A 19,254-nucleotide genomic window follows, 5' to 3' on the forward strand; every position below is an offset into this window, starting at 1 on the left:
TAATAGCCCCCTCCCAAAGCTTTTTATTTTCCTATACCTCTACAAATGGACACTTTGAACAAAGCCTTGCTGCAAAGATTAAATCACTTAGCAGGGTAAAACTGGACTCAGGTTTTCTGACCCATGTGCTTTGGCGTTCAGAGTTGTCTTCTACACCCTGATCACTTGCTAATTTGGGTCATTCTGCAGTAATAGTGCCATGGCACTTTTTTTCGTCAGTGGAAGGAAGAAGGGGAGGGGAGGGGAGGAACTCTAGTAAGAATAGACCACACACTCTTTAAACAGTAACACAAAAAAAAGTCTTTATAAATGATTTGCTGGTAGCTAAAATGCCTGAGAGTGCTCTGTAAGGAAGCAGAACACAAAGTACAAACAGAATGCTTTTCTTTTTCTTAAAAAAGAAAAAAAGGAAGTACGAAAACTAAATTGTAACTTCCTCACCACCTGCATTCCATTCTGTGCAGGCTGTAAGATTAAAAAACCAATATCATGTTTATTTTTAAGTTCCACATAGCAAGTGTCTCCTCACAAATGCCTAACCCATGAGGGCAAATGTATCTGTGTGAGAAGTCCATTTCCACAACTCATCTAACTAAAACAACTTCCTTTCCTTTCCACAACTGATAAACCTCTCCTCTACTCTCTGCTTTGGTCTGTTGACCTGAACCAGAGCCTTAACTGTTTGCATTATATTCTCTGTTAATTCCATCCCAACATTCCTAATTTCTTATCACTTTAAAGCCTTGGCCAATCCTGTCACCTCATACCCAAAGACCCATACTCCACAAAGGACCCATACTCCTCGAGCCCTTATTACGGAAGCTCTCTTCCCAGTTGGAAGCACTAATTCCAAGAGTCACCAGAGAAAAGCACGTATACCAAGAAAAGCCATTTGACTCCCAACCATCTTGGTATCTGCCCAAAAGGAGGTTACATAGGGTGTCCGGCCCAGAATTCTCCCTAAAGCCAAAGCCCATTTGAGAACCACTCCTGTTATATGACTGATCAAAATCAATCAGGTATGTCTACAGAGACATAATAGTTCACAGACATTAAAAGGATAATATATATCTGTAATATTCAATGACAGGAAGATATCTTTAATGACCCACTGAAGAACGAAAAAACTGTAGAATAACATATAGAGTACATTGCTTGCATTCCCACTTACATAATTATGTGAAAATGTCTTCATGTATACATACATATCACATGTGAAAAACATGTTGAGAGAAAAATGAATGCATAGTATATGCACACAATAATGCATTCATATGTGATTAAATTTCATATATATATGGATACACACACACGCCCCTCTGGAAGGACAGTCACCAAAATTTAAAGGTGACTAATCCCCACTACGGGTAAAATTTGGGATAATGTGTATTTTCTTTTTTGTCTTTTCTATGTAGGTGTTAACTTTAAAATAGGAAAGGAAATGTTATTTTCCTTTTTTTTTTTTTTTTAATGTTTAGTACATTGTTTTGTTTTTACCACTTCGACGCAGTGTATACCTTTTCCTGGCTCATTATTCAGTGGGTATTAGTAGGTAATTCAAGTGTCTAGAAGAATAAAATATTAATATTTCAAATAATATCTACCCATTTAGATAATATCTACCTAATATTTCAAATAATATCTACTTAAAGGATTTCCTTTAAGAGACTGCACGCTTTTTAAATTTTTTTTAATGTTTATTTTTGACAGACAGAGAGAGAGAGCGAGCGAGCGAGCATGAGCGGTGGAGGGGCAGAGAGCGAGGGAGACACAGAATCTGAAGCAGGCTCCAGGCTCTGAGCAGTCAGCACAGAGCCCAACACAGGGCCTGAACTCACAGACCACGAAATCATGACCTGAGCCACAGTCGGACGCTCAACCGACTGAGCCACCCAGGCGCCCCAAGACTGCACACTTTTAATAATACTATGAAATAAAATGTGTATCCTATTTATTATAGAAAACCATTATTTCTACTATCTGAGATTCAAGCTATAAACATAACAGCAAAACAAACAAGAAACCTCATTATCTCCCATTTGCTTTCAGATTTTGACATCTTAGAAAAACTGCAATGCTGAAACAATTAAAATAGGGTAAGTAACTTAAAATGTCCAGCAATGGAGATGGTTATATAAGATAAAGTGCATCCATACTGTGCAACACTATGCAATAGCTTAAGTAAGATTGAACTCTGTGTGCTAACACAGAAAGATCTCAAGACACCATGGAGTGTAAAACACAGAATGCGGAACACTGCTCCCAGTGCATAAAAATATGTGTTAACATATACACACCCATTTCTTTTTTTTTTTTAATGTTTTATTTATTTTTGAAAGAGGACAAGCAGGGGAAGAGCAGAGAGAGGGGCACAGAGGATCTGAAGCAGGCTCTGCGCTGACAACAGCCAGCCCGATGTGGGGCTTGAACTCACGAATGAGATCATGACCTGATCCAAAGTCAGACACTCAACCGACTCAGCCACCCAGGTGCTACTACACACATTTCTTTATGCTCTATATGTCCATAATGCATAGGTAAAGATGTGATGGAGGGATATCCAGCACACTGAGGAGTCAGAAGGACTGAAGAGGACTGAAAGAAGGCAGAAGGGGACAGAGGGCTGAAGGGGACTTAACACTTTTTTTTACTTTTGCTGTACTTTTGGAGTATTTTACAAGAATGTGGTAAAGCTGCTCATGACCGTACAAATATTCAGGCTACAATTTTATTTTAAGGTGGTTAAGTTTTGGAATAGGTCCAAAACATAACTCAATCACTTGAGATTTCATTTTTAAAAATCCATGACTAGGGGCACCTGGGTGGCTCAGTCAGTTGAGCATCTAACTTAGGCTCAGGTCACGATCTCATGGTTCATGGGTTTGAGCCCCGTGTCGGGGTCCGTGCTGAACTCTTGCTTAGAGCCTGGAGCCTGCTACAGGTTCTGTGTCTCTTTTTCTCTCTGCCCCCACCCCCACCACCACTTGTATCTCACTCTGTCCCTCAAAAATAAATGTAAAATAAAAAAAAAATTTTTAATTAAAAAAAAAATCCTTGATTAAAGTAACTCCTAAAATAGGGGCACCTGGTGACTCAGTTAAGCATCCCACTTCCACTCAGGTCATGGCGGCACAGTTCATGGGTTCAAGCCCCACACCAGGCTCTCCACTGTCAGTGTGGAGCCCGCTTCATACCCTCTGTCTCCCTCTCTCTCCACTCCTGCCCCACTTACATGTGAATGTGCTCTTTCTCTCTCAAAAATAAATAAACATTTCAAAAAATAAAATAAATAAAGTACCTCTTAAAATAGGTAAGAGGATGAGGACACTGGCAATAGAACACCGAGAATGACTGGTTATAAGCAAATAATTTTCTCTCAGAAAAACTTACAATGGATTCATTTGATACATGATTAATCTGATTTAGACATTTTTAGGGGAAAGTAAACATTTTTAAGATTGATCTAAAAACAATCTCACTGACCCAAAAAGTGTACTCTTAGGAAATTTCTTAAAAGAAAATAACTAGATATGTCAACAAAGATATATAACAGAATATTCAATGCAGGTTTACTTATAATAGCAAAATTTCCAATACAGTCGCATGGGGGTTAGGGCATCAACAAACGAATTTTGGGTAGATGCACAAGACGTGACTAATCACCAGACCTCAACATGAACTCCAAACTCACAGATCCAATGTCTACTCAACATCTACAAGTGGGTATCTAATATCTACCACAAACTCAGAATGTCTAAAACCAAACTCCTGATTTTCTTCTCCAACACCTGCTTTGGCAGGTCCTTCCAGAGTTTCAAGCCAAAATGCTACAGTTATCCTTGACTCTTCACATTTCCTCACATCTTTTATTCAGTCCATCAGCACATCCTATTGGCTCTACTTTTAAAACATATCCAAATCTCTATAATAAAATATTGGTGAAAAAAAAAATCTAGAATCTGGCCAACCACATTTCACCACATTTACTATCACCATCACAGTCTAAGCCACTAATCTCTCAGATAACCATTAAAAACCATTTAACTGGTCTCCCTGCTTCTATCTTTGCCCCCTAGAACCTAACACTGTCACTAAGTTAAAACCTGTCTGAGATCATGTGGCTTCCCTACCGAAATAGCTCTTCTCTCCAATAGCTTCACAATTAAATGTGAGTAAAAGTTTTATCATCTCTTCCCAACTGGATTACAATTACCTCTCAAATGTCATCTCTACACCATACTCCCACTCTCTCATTCCACTCCAGCCACACTACCCTCCTCTCTGTTCCTCGAGCATGTTTGCCTCCTTCACTCTCCTTCAAATACCATTTTTATTAGCAATGCTTTCCCTGACCACCCTGGTTAAAAAAGCAAATTCCCTCCCCCCATTCCCCTTTCTTGCATTATTCTTCTTTATAGCACTTACCATCTGACATATTACATACCAGCTTACCATCTGTCTATCTCTAGCTCCACAAGGACAGAGAATTTGTCTGTTGTGTTGCTGTGCTCCCAGCACCTAAAGGGTCTGGCACATATTGAATGCTAATAAATATGTGTCGTATAAGTGAAATGTATGAATGAAAAAGAATCATAGAGCTGGGCTTCAAAATCTCATCTTGTTTAGCACCATAAGTAGAAAGCTATCACAAACAAGGTTTTCCCTTTTTGACTAAATAGTACAGTGAATGAAAATCAAAACACCCAAGATTAATGTAGATCCCAGGACCAAAAGACAACAAAGAAAAAGAGAATGAGCTACAAACAGCTATTGAGTCATTTAGAGACTTATGATTGCAATTTTCAGCTACATAATCCTTTCCAGCTGAAAATGCCCATAAAAGAGAAAGTATATAGAGAATGATGGCACTTCAGTTACATTAAAACAGACAAATAAAATTAACTACATAAGTCTATCTGTTTACATTCATGTATAAAAACACACAGTAATAGGAAAGCCTGACACAAAATTTTTTCAGGGCCAAAGGGACTACTGAATCAGGATGTCCCTTCTACTTTATACAATTGTAGTGTATGTCCCTTAAACAACACGAGTACGTTTGTGTTTTATTTAGGCAATATAAAAATTAACAAAATAAAGCTCTTCAATCTACTTCGTCAGAGATAACCAATGACTAACAATTTGTTGTGTATCACAGATTTTCTTCCTGAATAGTCAGGCAGATATATAGATTTTTTTTTTAAGTAAGTTAAATGACAGGAATTCTGTTTCCAGGAAGATAGAGATACTTTTCAGTATCCCTCCCACTAAATAAAACTAAAAACCTTTGATGTTACATATAAAATAAGCATAAGAAGATCCCGAGAGGTGGAGAGAAGCAGACTGGCTAAGGACCTCAGAACCCACTTAAATATGTTGTTGTGAGGTCCCTAGGTTTTCTTTTTGTCTTATAGAACCCAAAATTTTAAGCTGAAGTAGTCAGTAACCCAGAAATACAAATGGGTACAAACAAAAAAAGCCCCAAAAGCAGCCTGTTCTTTCCAGCCGAAAGACCAAGAAGGGGGCTACCTACAACATGGAAAACTTTTAGACAACTGTTCTACTCTAGCCAAACACCACAGAAAACACTGTGGCCCTACCCACACCAGCAAAAACTTCCACCTACACCAGGATGTAATGAGGTACCCCAATTCTCCTAATCCTTCCAATGGATATGCTTCAGAGAAAACAAGGTAGAGAGGCAGGATTTTCATCCCAGCCAGGCAGTAACAGACTTACCACCACCAACCCACCCTGTCCCTGCAGTATCAGTGGAGCGGTAACAAGTACTTTTACTCCCCTCGCTCCCTCCAGCCAGGACTCTCACCACCACTCAGCAATTATGAGTGTCAATAGAGATCAAATGGGTAACCTGGACTCTCTACCCTCAGACGATAGTAAGGAGGTGGCACACATTCCCTTTCAGAAGCTAGCCAAAACACAAAGTTTAAATATGATACACTCATAATACTCAAAATATTAAGGTTTCAATAAAAAATCACTCATCAAACTAAGAACCAGAAAGACCTAAGCTGAATACAAAAGACAATAAGTAGATGCCAACATCAAGATGAAAGATAAAATTATCTGGCAGATTTTAAAGCAGTCATCATAAAAATGCTTTGAACAAGCAACGTGAGCCCACTTGAATGGAAAAACTCTCAGCAAATAGAAGATACAAATAAGAATCACATGGAAATTTTAGAACTGAAAAACAGAATAACCTAAATGTAAGTTAATGAGATCATACTATAATTTTTTGCTTTTTTCACTTAATACCTAATGAAAATGTAAGCCTCTGTCTGTATACACACATATTTTTTAGCTATAGTAGTCCACTGTACAAATTAACTATAATTTGTTTAATCTTTAATTAATGGGCACTTATTTATATTGTTTATAATTTTTCACGATTATAAACCATGCATAGTTGTATAATTATGTCATTTTTGCATGATTATCTATGTCATAATTATGTCATTTTTAGTAAATGACATCACTAAAAATAACAGTAAGTAAAAGGGAATGCATAGTTGAAATTTTCATACTCATTGACAAATAATCTTTCAGAAAGGTTGTACCAAATACATTCCCACTTATAGTGTATGAGTATACCTACTTTCTCACATCCTTGCCAATAATGGGTATTGACTCAATGTTGTTCCTTGTTTTCTGATTTAAGAGATGTCCTTGTTTTTACATACACTTCTTTGTTACTAATACAGTAAATACATTTTCATATATTGAGAAGCCAGAAATTTTTCTTTGAAAATTACTAATACAGGTCTTTTGTGAATTCTCATTGTTTATCTTACAATTATAAGTGAATCCTTGTTATTTCACAAATATCAGCTGGTTAATCTACAAGGTACTAATATATTTTTAATCATTCTGTTCGTTTTTAACTTTGTTGCTTTTTTTTGCAGCAGAGTTTTTAATTGGTTTGGATTTCATTTTGGCAAGTCAAATTTAACTAAATCTAAGTCCCATTCAGTTAAAGTACAAAGGCATCAACTTGAACACTCAGTCCCAACTACTTTTAAAACCAAACAATCATAAAATCACCACTCTCACTACTGATCAAAGTCTAGAATTAGTCTGTTTTAATGAGGTTTGGAAAGAAGAGGATGCTGGCACCCAGTGATTACCTATATATTCAATTAACAACAGCCTTCTCCACAGTTTCAACCCTAAATCACATTGACTGGATTTTGACTCCGTTGTTTAATAATATTCCATTTCTCCATTGGGATCCCACTCCTACTCTAAATCCAAGTCTATGGATCTGGCTGATGACTTGACAACCTACCTTCTAGCCCTTTCTCCTACTGGAGGCTGGACCCTTCCCGGTGGGATTTCACTGTTGATCTGGAATCCTACCTTGAAATAACCAAAAACTGTGAAAAGTTTCTAGACTGCCACCTGACATGGCTCATTAGTATCACTACCTAGAGATTTCTGCTACCACACTCTTCCCCTCTTTTGGAGACTGACCCATACTTACTAAGCTACCTTGGGTATCATAATTTGGATAGCTAGTCCACTCACTTGAGCTACTGCTCAACTGGGATATAAAACAAATGCAGTGTATTTTTTTTTATTTTCCTGGACATCTGCTCTCCATGCTTACCTCTTTCCCCCCACCAACCAATCACAGGTTCTGGCATGCTTTATCATACATACAAGCCTGCCTGGTTTATGACAAGCAGCACTAATAATGTCATAAAAAAATAAATACAATCACTGGAATCAGAATTTCTGTGAAAGTCACATACATAAATTCATGAGAGAAAAATAGTTTAAAAGGATACCTTTTAATAATTTGAAAATCTCTCTTTGATATTTATGATATTCCAGTATTTCAAAGAATAAAAAAATTTGCCCGTAATTTTTTTTAACCAGCTCACCAATGTTTACAGTGCTTGCCTTAACTACCAATGTATTAATTAAACACACATCCGGCATCAGTAACCATAATTATAGTATTAAGGCTTAGGGCTAGATTACATCGCTTAAATTTTTTTTTTCAGTCTGTTTTCAAGTCATAGTAATATATTTTTTTTTTAAGTTTATTTATTTATTTTGAGAGAAAGAGGGGAGGGGCCAGAGAGAGAGAGAGAGAGAGAGAGAGAGAAAGAGAGAGAGAATCCCAAGTAGGTATGCACTGTCAGCACAGAGCCTGATGCAGGGCTTGATCCCACGAAGTGAGATTTAACTAATTTTATTCATGTTCCAGGATACTTCCATGCCAAAAAATAGGATTTTTAAATTAAAAATGTCAGTAGCCATAAAAATAATCATATGCTCCTATATATGTACTTAGTCAGCAAAGACCATACCCCTAGCTAAAGAAATACAGTACAAGTTATCTTCAATTCCTTAGCAATCTACAACTAAACTCTACTGCAGTCGATTTTACAAAGTATCAGAGTATTATCATCTGGGATCAGGAAAAATTAGTTAGAAAGGATATTATTAGGTTAACTCAATGGTTCTCAGCCAGGGGCAGTTTTGCCTTCCAGGATACATCTGCCAGTGCCTAGAGACATTTTTGGTTGTCACACTGTGGCAAAGAGGAGGGCCTACTAGTATCTAGTGGGTAGAAGCTAGGGATGCTGCTAAGGACCCAAACAGTGCACAGGATAGCCCCCCTACACACACAGCAAAAAGTTATCTGGTCCATAACGTCTACAGTGGAGGAGACAGAGCAATCTGGAACTAATGAAATGTGAATATGGACTACACTGTTAAATTTCCTGCATGTGACCATTCTCATGTGGTTTTGTAAAAGAACAACTTTGTTCATAGGAAATACATATTGAAGTATTTAAGAATAAAGGAACATGTCTCAACTAACCTGCAAATGGTTCAGAAAAAGATGTCTGTCTACACGTATATATGTAGAGAGAAAGAATGAATGATAAAGCAATGAACCAAATGCTAACAATGGTGAATCTGAGTAAAAAGTATATAGAAATTTTCAATATTCTTACAATATGAAATTCTATCAACATAAAAAATTAAGTATTACATGCCTAAAAATTTCTTTTAACTGGGAAACTGCACAATTTCTATACATGTGCAATATAGCAAATCAGATTTACTCCTTTCTCAAAATAAATTACGTTATCTTAGGGTGCTGGGTGGCTCAGTCATTTAAGTGTCCAACTCTTGATTTTGGCTCAGGTCATGATCTCACAGTTCATGAGATTGAGTCCCGCGTCAGGCTCTGTGCTGACAGTGCATGCCTGCTTGGGATTCTCTCTCTTCCACTCTCTCTGCCCTCTCCCCTGCTTGCGCTCTCTCTCTCTCTCTCAAAATAAAAATAAACTTCAAAAAAAAATTTTTTTTAAAGTTACGTTATCTTGAATGGATACTTGTAAATTGGCCAAGATAAGTCAAGTAAGCATAAGCTGAAAAGTATTAATTTCTAAAATGTGAAGTGTCCAAAAAAAGCTAGAAACATTTAGATGTCCACCAAGGGTTGACATTCTTTAGTATATCGCAGGGAATACATGGCCTAATACTCCTGCATTGTACCTTTCAGGCTTTCAATACATACTGAAAACTGCCATCATTCTGAATCACATAAGATCTGAGCAAAATCAGCGGGAAAACATATATAAGAAATACAAAAACATTTTTTTTTAAGACTCAGATTTTCACGGCACCTGGGTGGCTCAGTCAATTAAGTGTCCTACTTCAGCTCTGGTCATGATCTCACAGTCTGTGAGTTCGACCCCTGTGTCAGGCTCTGTGCTGACAGCTAGGAGCCTGGAGCTTGCTTTGGATTCTGTGTCTCCCTCTCTCTCTCTCTGCTCCTCCCCTGCTCATTCTCTCTCAAAAATAAATAAACATTAAAAAAAAATTTCTTAAAAAAAAAAACTCAGGTTTTCAGAAGCTTAACATTAGCTCTGAATTCTTGAAACTTATCATTTCTATTTCTAGGCACTTATCACTTAAGTATCAACCAACAAATATACAACAGCAACTTTGTAAATATTAAGTTCACTTTTGGAAAGCAGTAATTAACATTTTTAAATCCAGGAAAAAATTTAGGGCACTTACAGATGTCTGGGACATACTTGACTGTTGTGTGACACTTCCTGTGGGGGATGTAGATGGTCTTCCACTGGACAAACTTGCCTAAAATAATAAGATCTTTATAATAGGTCTATAAAAATCTGAAGTTAAAAACTTTCTGGCACCAAGATACCAAAAAATCACAATAAAAGTTAAAACATCTAGGTATGAACCAATGCAAAATTCAATTCACAGTCAACACAGATTAAGCTTTGGCCCAACAGATTAAGAAAAAAAGGAAAAAGCTGAATAATGAAAACGAAGGACCCAAAGGCTAATCTTATTTTAATAGCTGCACTCATTGTCAGTTTCACTCTACAAGTCTCTGTCTTCTTTCAAGTGGAATCACCACTCCAACGTTATGAAAAAGAAAATGGAGCCACATCAAGTGCCAGTGGGTTTCAGTTTCCTAACTTGTATCATGAACATGAAGTTATTTAAAATCATACTACGAAGAAGATGAAAGAGCTGTGTTCCTAACAGAAATAAACCTCTTTCAGGTTCAATCAACTGAGATCCTCCTCTCATAAGAATATTTAAGATTAAATCTTCACATACAGTCTTATTTAAATAAACAATAAGAATGAAAATCTTTTTCAAAGCAAGCATTTAATTATAAAAATATCCCGTTATCACGAGGAAGATATGACTCGATATAAGGAAGGTGCATGTATATATATTTTTATACAGAAAATTTCTGGAGGAATATATACTGAACAGCAGCCACCTGTGAAGAATGAAAAACAGTAGTGGGTCTAGAAAATGAACACCTCCACTTTACCTCTTATAAACAATTTTATACTGCTTGACTTTTTTTAAATGAATGTAAATTACTTATATTAAAATTTTTTTCACTGAAATGTAAATACAATTCCTGTAACCCTGAGTATTCACTGTTGTACCCAGAATTTTATCACCCACAAAACCATGACACCAGCATAGTATTTCTGCAAAGTAGATAAAAAGAAGTGGGACGGAGCTAGCAACCGAGTAACATATAAAACAAATCCGTATACTTTTTATTAACTTCTATCTGGCAGCCTATTAATTTAAGAAAAACTAATCACAGGACATCTGAGAATTCCGAAATAATACCCAATATATCTATTTTCAGTAAGTATCTGCAAAAAATGTGAACTTTTGTCAACTTTACCTCATAAAGTCTGAATTCAGTTAAGTCTCACCTGAACTGCAGCAAGGCTCTGAAGCTGGGAGCTGCTTAAGTGCTGCTGCTGGAGGGCTGCGGTGTGTAGCATCAAGTGCTGCTGCTGAGCAGCGTACATCTGCTGAAGGTACTGAGCAGCAGAGCTGGGGGGGCGATGCAATGCCTGCTGAATCACCTGTGACGAGTCAATTGAACCAATGTCAAATCATGATCTTAATGTTAAGCTTAACCATGAAGTATAAAACAAGCGGTGGTTTAAAATTTCACTACGTTAATATTGAGTGTAACGTTTATTAACATAGTTCTTTCCTAGTTACGTACGACTAAGATTCGCTAATCTGTACAAATCAAAGCCACCCAAAAGAAGCAATTCACAAAAGAAAAAAGAGCCAAATAAGCACCTGAAAAAATCTTCACTCTCATTAGTAGTCAAAATTTACAAATTAAAACAAGATACTATTTTCCAACTTTCAGATGAATAACTGACTTATTTTAGTGTATGTGCTGCCAAAGCAAGAACTGAATAACTGACTTAAAAGAATATTACCACTAAATGGGGAAACAGATAACTCTCATAGTGTCAGTAAGAATGTAAACTGGCGTACTGTTTTAGAGAAAACTGGGTAGCATTCAGGGCGTGGGTATAGAGAGGAATATGCATTTACAGCCATTACAAATAATAACATAGACCAATGCTGCTCAATATAGCAGCCACTAGCCACATGTGTCTCCTGAGCACTTACGAATGCAGCTAATGCAACTAAGAAAATGAGTTTTTAATTTTACTATATTTTAATATAAATAGCCACAAGCACCTAGGAACACAATACACCTGTATTGTACAGCACAGACATATCTACTTTTAGCAACAAAAAAAAATTCCCAAATATATCATTTGGTGAAAAAAGCAGATTACTAAATAGTGTATAGAGTAAGATACCATTTTATATTAAAATATTTAAAAGACTATTCAGGAAAACATTAAAAGACTACCAATAGACAGCTAGATTCGAGGAGATTTTTACCTTCTCATTTGTACTTTCCGTAAATATCTGGAAAAAATCTACAAGCAGGTATTATATAAATAATCATGTAAAACTATAAAGCTACTTCCTGTTTTAAATTATTACTTCTTTTAATGTTTTTAAATGTCAGATTCAACATAAAAAAAAACTATTCTAACTTTAAAAAATTCCTGAAAAAGTGTTAATTACTGTGAATATTAGTAAAATATAAAATCTGAGCCTGAAACTTCACAAACAGATACATGTAGAAAAGTATTCTAAAAAAAGAGAAAAAAATCCTTGATCTGTCCAAACTCATAAGTCAGACTAGACCTCTCCTCTGCAACCACATTCCAAAGTCACACCATGCCCCACAGTGATCTGAAACAGCACAAAACCCTACTCTCAGGATCAAACCACAGTGTTCAGAACTAACAGAGTAATTGAGCCATAATCCTACAGTTTGAGGTCTGAGTCAGGACACCATGAACCACAGAGCAATGAATCTATCCAAATTCCAAGAAACATATTTCCTTGTTTACTTTCATGTATTCGTATCTCATCTCTCCAACTACAGATTGGCTATATCTGCTACAGACTCCTGTCACAATATCAATGTATGCTTTTGACCTCTCAGGAGACGATAGACCAGCATTAAGCAATTTAGAATTACAGCAGTACACCTTTTGGGTCAGGTAAATCTATATATGTTCTTCGAATTCCATAATAAAACTAAAGTCAAACTAAAATAACATAAATATAATCTATTTGACACATTTTTGTCAGTGTAGCCATTTCTTCTATTGTCAACACAGTCTTTCATTATCATTCAATGACACACTGATGGGAGAGAGACTCCTAAAAGGCAAGTTAAAGGTACAACACATTGTTCTTATTTTAATCTTTAAAGAAACAAAAAGGGTAAAGAGAACTCATGGGACTGGAAAAGAATGCTGGACAGTATTAAAGAACTACTTAGGTAATTCAATGAATATTGATTTGACTGTACTTTAGAGGAAGCAATTCTATTACCTCGTAAGAACTAGTATAAGTGCTATTTGTGAGAGATACCTATACCTATCCTTCTCCAGTAACATCTTATTTTTTATTAACACATTCAGCTTAGATAAAAACTAGAGATCAAAATGTCATATTAAAATACCACATCAACTACATGCTCAAACATCTAGATACTCTCTCCTATATCCCTTGTCGCAAAGAAGGTAAAAAACATTAAAAACACATTCCTCATTCCAGTTTGAACTTTTGCTGGACTGACTCAATCTTCAACAACTCTGATTCTACCCCATGGTAACTTCAGAATTCTAAACAACAAAACAGTTAAAAGCCATCATGCTGGGATATCCAATCTAGAAAAATGGAGTGGAGAGAGGACTATATCGCAACCAGGTTAAGTTATTTTCAGAGTAGAATGAAACATAAAAACTCATGGAGTGATTAAAGGCACAACTCTAAAACCAGACAATCTACTAGCTATGTGAATTTAGGAAAAGTTAATCTATTTAAAACATCAGTTTTCCCATCTGTAAAATGAGAGATAACAGCATCCACTTTACAGAGGTGTGGTGAGGATTAAAAGAGATAATCCAGGAATACCCGAGTGGCTCAGTAGGTTAACATCCTTTGACTCTTGACTTTGGATAAGGTCATGATCTCATAGTTTATGAGTTCAAGCCCTGCTTCCAGGCTCTGCACTGGCACTTCAGAGCCTGCTTGGGATTCTTTCTCTCTCTCCCTGTCTCTGCCCCCTCCCCTGCTCGTGCATGCACTCTCTCTCTCTCAAAATAAATAAATAAACTTAAAAAAAAAAAAAAAAAAAGAGGGATCCCTAGGTGGCTCAGTCAGTTGAGTGTCCGACTCTTGATTTTAGCTCAGGTCATGATCTCATGGGTTTGAGCCCCACACCAGACTGCACTGTCAGCAGGGACCCTGCTTAGAGTTCTCCATCTTTTCTCTCTCTCTGCCCCTCCCCTGCTAATGCTCTCTCTCAAAAATACTATAAACTGTAAACTTTAAAAAAAAGATAATCCACGTAAAGCATTCATCAAATGCTTGCCACAGAGCAACTGTTCAATAAATATTAGCTACTGTTATTGATTGGGAATATATAATGTGCCCCACACCGTTTTAATGCTTCCTTTAATGATCAAAGTAACCAAGGAACTAGACGGTCTCATCCTCATTTTACAATTTCCTGATGGTCAAAGAGATCATGCCTCTCAGCCAAGACACATAGCTACTAAGGATTAAGAAAATGGAATTCAAACAAAGAGCATATCAGACTACAATGCCCATGCCCTTTTTATGAAATACCATATTGCCTCAACCTCATTATAAAAGTTAACCAAGTAAACTTAATTTTGCAACCAAGTGAAGAGACTAAAACTTTTCCTAAATATTCCCTTCCCCCCTCTGCCCCTAAGAACTTTAAGTGATTCTTCTGCTTAGGTTCTTAAGCCACTTGAGTTTAAAATGAACCTCTTGGGGCACCTAAGTGGCTCAGTCAGTTGGGCGTCTGACTTTGGCTCAGGTCATGATCTCGCGGCTCGTGGGTTCAAGCCCTGCATCGGGCTCTGTACTGACAGCTCGGATCCTGGAGCCTGCTTCGGATTCTGTGTCTCCTTCTCTCTCTGCCCCTCCCCCACTCGCACTCTGTCTCTCAGAAATAAACATTAAAAAAAAATCTTCAAAAAAATAAATAAATAAAATGAAATAAAATAGGGGCACCTGGGTGGCTCAGTCGGTTGAGCGTCCGACTTCGGCTCAGGTCATGATCTCACAACTCGTGAGTTCGAGCCCCACGTCGGGCTCTGTGCTGATAGCTCAGAGCCTGGAGCCTGCTTCAGATTCTGTGTCTCCCTCTCTCTCTGCTCTTCCCCTGCTCACATGCTGTCTCTCTCTCAAAAATAAAGATTAAAACATATTAAAAGAAAAAAAAAAGAAATAAACCTCTTAACACATCCACAGACCTGAACAGATCTTCCTAAGTCTATATTTTGGTTTCAAATATAAAAGAACCTAGAAAAGCCTAGATCCATTCTGTATATTTAGGCTGTAGGCTGAGTGTCTCCACATTGTAGCAGCCACCTAGAGCCCTTCCAATTATAATTTTCCTGACATATGGTTTTATAAGCCACATGCTGACAAATGTAAGCCCTTTCAATAGAAGGATTATTAAGTAACTTTTGATTGTTTCAGATATTAACTATTCTAACTGTACTCATTTAGAAAATATCATGTGACTCATTTGAGGACGTAAAACAATAGGGTTCACCTGGCTTAAGAGAAAAATAACGGCATCCTAAGTCTTAGCCCACCTGTCATTATAACTGAAATACCTGTACAGCGTGTCGGTCTGAGCCACTGTAGACAGAGATCTGTGGCTGCTGCATTCGAGAAGAGGAAGTGGTAATAGTTGTGGTGGTGGTACTACTGGCTGTTGTCGACACAGAAGATGTGCCAGGGTTTGCTTCACTATCCATAGCTGTACTGTGGTCCTTGAATCTGTCAGGTAACACAAAGGGTTTGTGTCGGCAAAAGCATTGTATTACAGGCTTTAAAGAGTATTTAATTATTTCAAAGAAATAATCAGCAACAATCTAAATTTTTAAGACAACCCTCATAATAGCAGAGATAGCATACAGTCACCATAAACACTTAGAAAGGAAAAGTACTTCACAAATATATAGCATATTTGATAGTTAATACCTTCTAAATTTGAGTTCAAATAATTCAGAATACGCAACTTAAATAAATCCTGGCCTAAAGTTTATCTTTTCATTATTGAAAGATGAGTGAAACCGAAACAAGTTTATAAAAGAATACTATACCTAAAAAATAAATACTAAAGCAACATCAGAATTTAAAATATTTCTTTACTTTCTTTTGACCAAAGTCATTCTATTAAAGTCTATCTATTAAAATACAATGCCTAAGCATTTGTGTTCATTAGCTTATTTCTGGTTACCATATACACTCCGCTTTTAAAATATGTTCTTATTAATTTTAAAAATAATTTAAGATTTTATTTTTTGGGGCGCCTGGGTGGCTCAGTCAGTTAAGCATCCGACTTCAGCTCAGGTCATGATCTCGCGGTCCGTGAGTTCGAGCCCCGCGTCGGGCTCTGTGCTGACTGCTCAGAGCCTGGAGACTGTTTCAGATTCTGTGTCTCCCTCTCTCTCTGCCCCTCCCTTGCTCATGCTCTGCCTCTCTCTGTCTCAAAAATAAATAAAAACATTAAAAAAAAAAAAAGATTTTATTTTTTAAGTAATCTCTATACTCGATGTGGGCCTCCAAGGGGCACCTGGCTGGCTCGATGGGTAGAGCATACAACTCTTGATCTCAGGGTTGTGGTGAATTCAAGCTCCACACTGGGCACAGAGCTTACATTAAAAAAAAAAAAAAAAAAAAAGTAGGGGCGCCTGGGTGGCTCCATTGGCTAAGTGTCTGACTTTGCTTCAGGTTCGTGATTTCAAACCCCGCATTGGGCTCTCTGCTGTCAGCACAGAGCCTGCTTCAGATCCTCTTTCTCCCTCCCCACTCATGCTCTCTCTCTCTCTCTCAAAAATAAACATTTTTTAAAAAGTAAAAATAGTAAGTTTTTATTAACTCACACCGGCTTTTCCCCTAGTCTACAACACTGTCCACACTACACCTAATAACTCTGGTTATACTTATAAGCAGATTACTCCTGGAAAACAGAGCAGCTGACAACAATTTCCTCACTTCCTTCCAAAAACCTCCTCTCATAAAGAATTGCTCCAAATTTTGAAAAACCGTAATTATGTTACTTTCCTCATGTATGGACAGTAAAGGACATTTTTGTACCAGACTTTCTGATTCCTTCAAACTCACTTCATTGTTGTGGTGTAAAAGTCCACTTAACACTGAATCTACAACTGAATAAATTCAAACAACATTTTAAGTCACATCTGAGGGCCTCAATATTGTTAGAAAATAAAACTTAGACATGCACCAGAATGGTGAAAAGCACACTTGAGAATCTACTGATTTTATCTGTCTTTCTTATCCAATCTTTTCTTCTGAGAAGCAAAATCTGCCACACATCACATCAGCATCATTGACAAGAATGGAGCAAGAACACTTTCTATTTCATGAAAAGACAAAGGAATTTGGCACTAATTGTGCATACACACACTATTCCCATATGGTGTCCCTTTACGTACAAATTTTCTTTGTTCTTTACACTATTTATGCAAATAGTATTTATAGGCTGTCCAAGGAATTAAAAGTAAAAAAACAAAAAAACAAAAAACCTCAGTTTAATAAAAGGAAGTGAAAGGAAAATAGTAGAGGAAAACAGCTGACTTCAGTTTTTTGATTAGTAAATGACTCACATCTTTATGCTTCTCTAGGGTTTTTTTTTTTATACTTTTTCAGACTGCTTTCCAATCATCAAATCATACGTTCAAATCATACAGATTTAGTGGTAGCCAAGGTAAACTTTTTGCCAAATTGCTGGCTGTCAAAACTCTTACCCATGTAGCAGTGATATGCAAAAAGCCAGTTTAAATTCTGGTCCTTTCAGACAGCTATTCTGCACAACCACGTCCTCAAATTGAAACCCCATGGTAAGTTCGTTCACTAACAAACCAAAGATGGTCGCAGATAAACCAAATTCTAGGCCCAAGTCTAAACATCAGTGAGCAGGAAGGACCAAACCATTGTATCACATTTGGAGACCTGGCACAAAAAAACAATTTTACTAACTCCACCGTCTGTGCGTAGCACTGTCTGCAAAATACAGCTGGCAGTCGTGGTGCACAAGAGGCCTACCCAGGAAACACGAAGTTTGAGTAGCTAACTAAGGACATCATCACACCACACCGCCGCACAAGAACATGGCTCTCTAAGGCAGGCGTCAACACTGCAGCCAGAGACCCAGGGGAAATAAGGTCTTTCTTTCCGGGGTGTTTCAGCCTGGCCAGACCCGCAGGAGCCCCCGCCGCGCTAAGGCCCGCGCTAGGACACCTTCTCCACGCCTCCTGGGGGAGGGCGGTGAGCAGCCTCGTCTCAGGTTCTCCCTCCGAGGAGGAGTGGGGTGACGCCGGGGCGGGAAGGGGGGGAGCGCTAAGGAGGCCCGGCAGTGCCCGCCCAACCCTACCCAGCCTCCGCGGGCCCCTGGAGCGGGCATCCGTGACAAGGCTGCCCGCGGGGCCCACTTGCAGGGATGACAGCGCCTGAGGGGCCCGCTGGGGCCCACCTCCTGGAAGACCCCAGCGGTCGGGGTCCCTGGGGTGACTCTGCCTGCAGGGCCCTGCCGATTCGGGATCACACGGCGGAAGGGGCGCTCCCGCCTGGAGGTAACTAGACCCTTACAGTTGGCCTCCGCCCCCCTATATGGGCCAAGCGGGCTCCTCCAAGCAAGATAAGGAACTCCTGGGTCTCCCTTTCCCTGCACTGCCCTCCAAAGAGCCTTGAGCTTTCCCCTCAGGGGACATGTCGCTGCCCCACTCGCCCCCCGGTTACGACATCAGTCACCAGCAAGTCACTCACTCCGCTTCCGCCATCTTCTCTCCTCCATCACTAACACGGGCTGCGCATGCGCCCCCCGGCGGCGAGCGGAGGGGCGGGGTCGACTCAGCCCGGGGGCCCCCCAAGGTCACGTGGCGTTCTCGCCTTCCACTCCCCCCTCCCACCTGAGGCCTTGTTCGCTCTGGGAAATGACCAGGTTTCTCCAATGTAGCTGCCACTATCTCCCCTCCAATCCCTCCCTTTCTCTTGCCGATGGTCATCTTCTTAAGGAGGGGTCTGTAACCAAGATATAAAAAGTTCTGCTTGGACAGTTAACTTAAAATTTTTAAGAACATCTAAAATATACCAAAGCCTATGCAAACTGCCATAAGTGAAATGAAAGAAAATACAACCGAGATTGGATGAAGTTTCAGTGGGAAAGGAAATGCCTTGGTGGCTACCGGGCTTGTTACCTAGGGCTTATTGAAGCTGGGGGTACAAACAAGC

General features: G+C 38.4%; 1 protein-coding gene across 10 annotated transcripts in view; it reads right to left on the reverse strand.

The window, feature by feature from the left end:
* Positions 1-18,835, reverse strand: part of PHC3 (polyhomeotic homolog 3) — a 91,283-nt gene extending 72,448 nt beyond the window's left edge. For 9 of the 10 annotated variants that reach the window (XR_007155488.1, XR_007155489.1, XM_047874210.1 and 6 more), the window contains exons 1-4: positions 18,790-18,835; positions 15,612-15,777; positions 11,268-11,423; positions 10,069-10,146 (exon numbers count right to left, since the gene is read on the reverse strand). Coding sequence is in view for 8 of the 10 variants with exons in the window: in XM_047874210.1 (XP_047730166.1) it covers positions 10,069-10,146; positions 11,268-11,423; positions 15,612-15,777; positions 18,790-18,803 (414 nt within the window). In the remaining 2 variants the exon portion in view is untranslated. The remainder of the gene's footprint in view (positions 1-10,068; positions 10,147-11,267; positions 11,424-15,611; positions 15,778-18,789) is intronic. The other variant, XM_047874211.1, reaches the window with a different exon arrangement.
* Positions 18,836-19,254: the final 419 nt, after the last annotated feature.

This window comes from Prionailurus viverrinus, chromosome C2, assembly GCF_022837055.1.
Source record: "Prionailurus viverrinus isolate Anna chromosome C2, UM_Priviv_1.0, whole genome shotgun sequence".
Classification (NCBI taxonomy): Eukaryota; Metazoa; Chordata; class Mammalia; order Carnivora; family Felidae; genus Prionailurus; species Prionailurus viverrinus.